General features: G+C 32.5%; 2 protein-coding genes across 2 annotated transcripts; both read left to right on the top strand.

Annotated features, from left to right (window-relative positions):
* The first annotated feature begins 410 nt into the window (after positions 1 to 410).
* On the top strand, positions 411 to 2,262 carry LOC18039634 (myb family transcription factor PHL5). Its single transcript, XM_006429782.2, has 6 exons — positions 411 to 979; positions 1,091 to 1,289; positions 1,389 to 1,505; positions 1,603 to 1,657; positions 1,740 to 1,809; positions 1,975 to 2,262. Exons 1-6 carry the CDS (start codon positions 515 to 517, stop codon positions 2,170 to 2,172), a joined length of 1,104 nt encoding a protein of 367 aa, XP_006429845.1. The 5' UTR covers positions 411 to 514; the 3' UTR covers positions 2,173 to 2,262.
* Positions 2,263 to 6,255: 3,993 nt separating this feature from the next.
* LOC18038637 (protein PHR1-LIKE 1) lies at positions 6,256 to 7,578 on the top strand. The gene is made up of 5 exons (XM_024182610.1): positions 6,256 to 6,331; positions 6,449 to 6,621; positions 7,215 to 7,257; positions 7,337 to 7,391; positions 7,485 to 7,578. Exons 1-5 carry the CDS (start codon positions 6,292 to 6,294, stop codon positions 7,576 to 7,578), a joined length of 405 nt encoding a protein of 134 aa, XP_024038378.1. The 5' UTR covers positions 6,256 to 6,291.
* Positions 7,579 to 8,137: the final 559 nt, after the last annotated feature.

The raw sequence follows: 8,137 nt of genomic DNA, 5'->3' as shown, positions 1-8,137 counted from the left end.
CACTGACGAATATCGTATCTTCTGTAACCACACTAAAAGATTTTCTTCTTTCTTGGTTCTCCATTTCATTTTTATTTTATTTCTGGAAATTGAAAACATAAAAAGGACAAAATTATGTTAAAAATCCTTTTTTCTAATATATGTTATATGTATATATAAAAATTTTGAGGTTTTGGTCTTTGGTTTTGTCAATTAGATCAATGTTCATTTTTCCAATATATATATATATATATATATATATGTACACACACACACATGAAGTCTTACCCCAGAAGATTTATGGAATATAAGAGAGAATTTTAACCCATAAGTTTGAATTCAACGACATGTCTGTTCATTATTTATCCATTCAATCTGCATCTTCCTCTTTTCAGATTTTCCGTGTTTGTTGCGCGGTTCCTTCTCTTTTAACAAATTAGGGCTCGAATAATTTTGATTCTACCATTTAAAAACTGAATGCATAGCAGGCTAGCAAGAAGTTCTTGTTCATAAATTTTTGTAGTACCTTCCGGAAATGAATACTCAAAAGCTTAATTTTCAGGAAACATTTCAAAAAAAGCATTTGGATTTCGGGCCACCATCCCAATATTTCGGCGATATCCAGCAGCAGCAGCCCTGGATGATGAGAACAACCACCCAGCAGCATCAAAATCTTGATCATGCTCGATCTCCGAGCACAATCTTGAGCCGGTTTGAGTCTCCAGCTTCAGCTTTTTACGCAACTGAAAGATACATGGGGTTTTGTCAGTATGATTCCCAAGCTGCTGGTAACAACTCCTCACAATTTTCCAGGACTTGTGATTCTTCACAACAGTTTCATTCGTATCAGTCCCCTGGAGAAATTTTTTCTGTTTTATCAGCTGAACAAGCTGTCCCTCTAGAAATTCCCTGGAACTTTTACAAATCCCCTGAAGCTTCGTGTATCAATCCCCTTGGAAAACAATATTCAGGTCCATTTGATGAACATCAAGATCATAGAGTAAGTAGTTTCCCTCCCTGGAAACTTTTCATTCATTTTTTTTTCTTTTTTTCATTCAGAATTTGTTTTTGATTGTGGGTAGTTTTTGTTTTTTTTTTTTTCTACCTTCAGGTCTCTAATGATGGTTATGGATTAACTTCACTTTCACAACAGGGCTACGCTTCACATCAAGAGAAGCAATCTCCAAGATTTTCTTCGAGTAGTTCTTTTTCAACTGGACCTGTGATCACGAACAAAACTCGAATTAGATGGACTCAGGATCTTCATGAAAAATTTGTCGAATGTGTGAATCGACTAGGGGGAGCAGACAGTAAGTGTTGATATTTATTGAATTTTGTCAGTTGAAGGAACAAAATTTTTTAATTATTTGTTTTTCCACTTTTTTTTTGAATTGGTTGATTAATTGCAGAGGCGACGCCGAAGGCAATATTGAAGCTGATGGATTCTGAAGGATTGACAATTTTTCATGTGAAAAGTCATTTGCAGAAATATCGAATGGCCAAGTACGTCCCAGAATTTCCTGAAGGTATATTGAATTTAAATCTGCACTGGTTTTGTTGAAATTGATTTTTTTTTTCTTTTTAGGGTCAAAATTCTGATAGGAACTCTGTTTCTTTTTGCAGGAAAATTAGAGAAAAGAAATAGCTTGAATGATTTGCCTCAAATCGATGTCAAAGCGTAAATTCATTATACTTTGGAATTTTGCAGAAATAATTTTTTAGAAGTCCTTCTAACAACTCGTAACTTCCGTCTATGGCAGCACTCTGCAAATCAAAGAGGCATTACAACTTCAATTAGATGTCCAAAGGCGACTCCATGAACAACTAGAGGTACATTCCAGAAGTTTTGTTTAATATAATTTCTATGAAAATCCTCAATGCCAAACATTCCCTTAATAGCCATGGTCCAAAAATGTAATCTTTGTTTCCTCCATGCAATTCAATGTTATTCTTGAATGGCAGAGTAAATTTGATTGATATTCTTTTTGGGGTCAGATTCAGAGAAAATTACAGTTGAGAATTGAAGAGCAAGGGAAGCATCTCCAGATGTTGTTTGATCAACAACAAAAAGCAAGTAAGGATCACTCGAAGCCTCAAAATTTGGAAAAAGTACCAGAAGATGACCCCCCATTTAATTTTGAAGGGATCGAATTTTCAACTTCAGAGAATTCGGGAAACTCCCATTTCACATAAAAGATAAGTTAGTTTCATTTAACTGAAGCTGAAATCGTTTGAAAATTTTATACGAGAAGACTTGGGGTTGAAGCAAAGATTGTTACAGTTCGTGCCAATGAATCAAAAATAGCTGCTTACTGTTACAGAGTGAAGTATTTACATTATGATTCTACACACAGAAGAAGTGATTACAAAGAAGAAGTAAATAATTACAAAGAAGTAAATATATATTTTACTTGTTAATAAATCATACAATGGTTTGTGTATAAAATTTAGATCTACATTATTGAATCTAGTACGGATTAATTCAAGCTCTATCATCTTGTAACAGATACAGTGCGACAGTTTTGATTTTTGCTGCTTGGTCTGTGTAAAGTAGGTTTCAAATTTTGATTTCATGTTTTCATCAGACGATGAGTAGGTAGAGAAACAGAGTTGAATACCATGATCATTGTATCTTCTCTTAATGTTTGGTTAATTTTAAGAAATATTTTTCAGTTTCTTGGAGGAAAAGTCATCATCATCATACATCTCTTGTTGTATATCAGAACCAGCAGCAAGATAGATAGTATAATGTGATTATATATGTAGTAGTATTTTTATTGATTGGTTATAGGGATGACGTGAAAAAGAAATTTTTTATCAAAAATCAGAGAGATAGGTTGCGCAAATTTGATTGTCGTTTAATCGGAAAAGTCTTCAGTACACTAAATGTAATGAATCTATTTAAGAAAAATTGCACAAAAATATGCATTGAATTAACTACGATTGATTGTTTTAATATTTCAGTCATAAGACATTATTTTATTGGATGAATACATAAATAAATAAATAAAAGTATACATACATTCCATTTGTTAGTTCCAAGCAGACATACTATTTGTGGACATGATTATGAAGGTCATCATGGGAGGATAAGATGAGAAGTGCCTCAGTTGTTGGAATCAAGGGCACAATTCAAATTGTCAAGACCAGACAACAACAACTATGGATGCTACCTATAAAATGAGAGCAATGTGAGAGACTCTTTGTCATATACGAAATAGTTGAGCCTCTATCTACTAGTTTAAGTTTTCAGGACAAGCGGTAACCATCTAGACCTAGTTTTGACCAAGTGGCTTGTGTTTAAATCTGTTAAAATGTTTTTTTTACTTCATAAAACAATTATCTAGCCGGCTTTTCATGCCTCCCATTTGAGTTTCCAAGAATCAGTTTTAATCTTCGGACTGTTCTTGCCTTGTCTCTCTGAGAATGCACACAAGAAGCTAAGGACTCTTGTTGAATCAAATTAATTAAATTAGCTGGCTAGCTTCACCAGACTCTGCTATCCAAATTGCAAACAAGGCTAGGCAGAGAAGCATGGAACTTCAAGATACTAATGAAATTCTTATGTCATATCAGAAAAAAAAACTGATTCAGGGTACTCATCTCCGATAAAATCAATGCCTGTTAGTATTATCTAACATTAATTAGACATGAATACGGTTTCTTGTTCCAGGAAAATCAGAGAAAATAAGTTATTTGAAGCTCTGCAAATTAAATCAAAGAGGCATTACCAACTCCAATTAGATGTCCAACGGCATATCCATTATGAGCAATTAGAGGTGTTTGCATCAACTTTAATTTTGTTATTGTTGGAAATTTTTTATATGATTCGTGTATAAATGACGTGGTAGGCTGGTCGTATTTAAGATTGTTATCAAGATTAAAAGTAAAGATCATAATTTCAAGTTAAGTTGCGATCCATAACGAAAAAAACTTGAGACTTGCAACAGAACCTTACATTGGAGGGGCGATCATCCACACATCAATTGTATTGAAGCCCTGACCGTAAAAGCATACTATTGAGTATTGTACACTTATAGGTACTTAATTTGATTCCAATTATTTTTCCTGGTCAGGTTCAGAGGACAATTACAGTTGAGAACTGAAGAGTAAGGGAGGAAGCTCAAAGAGTTGTTTGATCAACAACACAAGGCAAAATAAAAATCATCTGAAGACTCAAAACTTGGATAGTTCACCAGAAGCTGATCCAATATTTAGCATAGAAACTGTTGATGTTTCAGAAAATTCAGGAACTTTCCACTTCATTTCCTAGCTAAGTTAGCTCGTTAAAGCAAATTAATTTGATAATTTTCAATATACAATTGAAGATATGGGGTTCTAGCCAGTGACATAGCCAAAAAATTGTTTTACCAAGAATGCAACTTAACTGACCATGAAGAAGTTTTGCGTAGTTTGAGTAATAATAGAGAGTAAAAACTGACGTTTAATTGGTGAGGTTTCTCATTCTCTTATCTAAAATTTTTATCTTTTTTTTTTTGAAAGATTACAATAAAATTTCAAAATACTCGAATACCAATAAATGACACTACAACTATATTATATCATTATTTCTTAATAGATTTTTAATGATTACAGTTATCCCTACAAGGTTTTGTATTTTAGAAATGACATGTGATGGTTTCATTATCAATACAATAAATACAACATTTTTATGTATACAAATAAGAGGAGGAAGAAGAAGATAACGAGGACAAAAGTAAAGAAACTTATTTGCAGCTAGATAGCACCTTTAGGATTTTTCTTTTTTCCTCCAAATGTGCAAATGTCTACAAAGTCAACACAGTCAACACAGGACTGTAATTAATTTTATTATTATATATTCTAGCTCACATAGGAGATATAGACTGCTTGAATATAAATGCTTGCTTAGAGAAGTCTCTCCTTTGAACCATACATCTTGTACTATCATAAAAGATATACTAACCAGTTCAATTAATTAATACTTACAATAAGAATAATAAACTTGACAATAAGTACAAGTAACATGTCGACTAAAAGAAAATGAAAAAAATTACAACATCCTTATTATTTTATATCATTCATAAATTTTTACTCAGGACAGATTTAAATTATGAGAAAATTCTGATCCGTTAGATTAAACACCAAGAACTCTTTAGGATGAAGCACTACAATTGATGTTGAAACAATGTCGTCATCGGTTGCCATGTCAATTTGATGCCGTCCATTAATCATTTGATAAGGATGTATGTCACCACTTTATTGTCATTTTTGTTTTCAACTTCTGAAACTGTTCAAGAAGCATGCGTGAAAGTGTACTGCAAGCATGCCTAATGTCGGGGCACTTTGCATAAGATCTCTAGGTATCCAATTTAAAAGAGTAGTATTTTAGGTAGAGTGATTTACCACCTTATAAACCTAAGTATCTCCCATTTACTAGTCAATGTGGGACACAACTCAATAATCCCCCTTCGGACGAAACCACTGTCGGACTCCGGTCCTTTCGTCCGACACACCTGAGTTGTTCCACCACCACATTCCCGCTACTGGGGTCTAGCTCTGATACCACTTGTTGGGAGGACTTCGCATAAGATTTATAGGTATCCAACCCAAAAGACTAACCTTTTAGGTAGAGTGACCTACCACCTTATAAACCAAAGTATCTCTCATTTACTAACCAATGCGGGACACAACTCAATACCTAACAATCGTACTAGAGGAATCTCCGTATGTGTGATGAGACATGCCATGAAATTAATTACAATCTGAAAATGTATTTAAATAGTTTTTAGAATTCTATTTATTTTTTTTTTGTTTTCTATTAAAAAAAAGAGAAGAAAATTGTTTACTAACAGGCAGGTCTTTGTATAAAGTGGCATGCAACTATGGGCATGACGACATTCCTCAAATAAAGCGAGGTCATAATTAGAAGAAAGAAAAAGAGGGCGACTTTGATTGATTGGCCAAATTAAAATTTTGAATAAGATTTTAAATTAGTCGGGGGAATATAAAGCCAAGAAGTATAGTCAATTACTAGACGATGATTGTTGTCTAAATTTGGCATTTTCCTTCTGGCCAATCGAGACTTCATTAGTTATTTAATTCTTACAAAAAGGGTGTGAGTTCCCATCTTCACAGTCAGTCAATGGCACATTCGACTAATGTGGTAAGTAATTAATTGCTTTAGTGAGTAATCAAAGATTGATTAGCAAGATCAAGTTCAAGAAATCGATTTCAGAACCAGTAACCAATATTCTTCCCAAATATATCAGAGTTAAGTTACAAACACTTCTTGAAGGATGGGCATTTGCACTCCGACAATAAATACTATCCATGGAAGCACAATCACAAGAAAAGCAAAACCTGGAGCCTGGTAAAATGCCATCAAGCATCATTTCCAGTTATCATTTACAAGAACTGGCTTCTGCTTTTTATCTAACAGATCAATGTTTCTTTGGATTTCATCAAAATCAACACAAAAATAATGAAGTTATAGAAGCTTCATTACCACCATCAAATCAATTTTCCGGGGATAATTTTTCCGAGAAGTTGTCTGAGCTAGACACTTTGGAATCATTGGTATTATCGAGCAACCACAACAGAAAATTTCCCAGAAAAATTAGCAGCATTCCCACTCCTTCTGAGAGCAGCCAAAATACTAAAGTAAGTTCCTGTGTTACCTTACATTATAAAATATATGTAATTATTACATCAATCGATTATTTTCTTTTCTGAATTTTGACTTGTGTATATAACCTTTTTTTTTTTTTGCATCACTATAGAATATGAGCATTTTTTCTTCAGAAGAAAAGCAGTCTTGTGGGTTGATTTCTGATTCTTATCGACACATTTTGTCGAATAAAAAAAGAATTACGTGGACTAAGGATCTGCATGAACATTTTGTCGAGTGTGTTAATCGCCTTGGAGGTTCTGAGAGTGAGTAAATTGATATGATCAATAATTTATATAGGATCTAGCTAATGATTTTATGTACTTACTTATTTTAATTTTTGATGATCATTGTTTGTGAATTGATTAATCCTAGAGGCAACACCAAAGGCGATACTGAAACTGATGAAATCGAAAGAATTGAGTATCCTACAAGTAAAAAGTCATTTGCAGGTTTCTATTAATTAATTAAAAAACTGATATTGCTGTTTTTTTTTTTTCTTTTTACTTCATGAAATTTTAATTGTGATTTATCTCAACATGAGATCTGATATTTCTTGTTTTATTTCTCTCTTGCTGCTTGTCAGAAATATCGATCCGAGAAGCTCATATCAGACCAGTCTTTACAAGGTAATTAATCAATTCTTGTTTAAAAAATATATTTCTATTTAATTTGAATATCTGTTAATTAAAAAAAAAAAAATTGCAGGATTTCCCGAGAAAACAGTTTGTATCAATGATATACCTCAGCTTTACATGAAAATGTACGCAAACTCTTCTTGATTAATTTCCTTCTACATTCTTGATATTGTTCATAACAATTCCGGAAATTATGTGCTTGAATTAATTTTATGCAGGAGCATGCAAATAAGAGAGGCACTTCAATTGCAGCTAGAACTCGAGAAGCATCTTCATGATCAATTAGAGGCATGTACTTCTATAGAACTTTAATTTCTATTATAAACTTTTAACTTTTTCGTACGATTATTTTTTTCAAAAAAGAAAAAAGAGTTAAAATCGTCTTACTACTTTAAAAATTGTAAAATAATAGTGTCCAATTTATTATTGTATTTTTACAAAATAATTTACTACTTTTCTGTTAATGCCATTAATTGACCTGTAAAATACTAATACTAAAAAAAAATGGGTTATTTTGTGGAACAATTAACAATGATTATCATCTTCATGAAAATGATTAATTTGATTCACCTCACGTTTAATTTATTACTTTCTTGCTACAGATGCAAATGAATTTACAAAAGCTGATTGAGGATCAAGGGAAGCAGGTGAAGATGATGTTAGAGAAGCAATTAAAATCAAACCAGAAATAATTTGAGCTTTACGATTATAATTATGTCGACAGAGATGGTGTTAGAAAAGGATTAATTGTAGTTTATTGACAACATAATCACAAGAAAAACAAAAATGATTGTAGTAATAATTTAATTTTTTTCTTTCCCCAACAAAACCTCAATGATACAAAAGAATTTTAATAATTAAAGAAAGAATT

The sequence above is a fragment of the Citrus clementina genome, unplaced genomic scaffold (genome assembly GCF_000493195.1).
Source record: "Citrus clementina cultivar Clemenules unplaced genomic scaffold, Citrus_clementina_v1.0 scaffold_6, whole genome shotgun sequence".
Classification (NCBI taxonomy): domain Eukaryota; kingdom Viridiplantae; phylum Streptophyta; class Magnoliopsida; order Sapindales; family Rutaceae; genus Citrus; species Citrus x clementina.
Note: the sequence above shows the minus strand (reverse complement) of the source record. Positions and strands in the feature narration are given on the sequence as shown.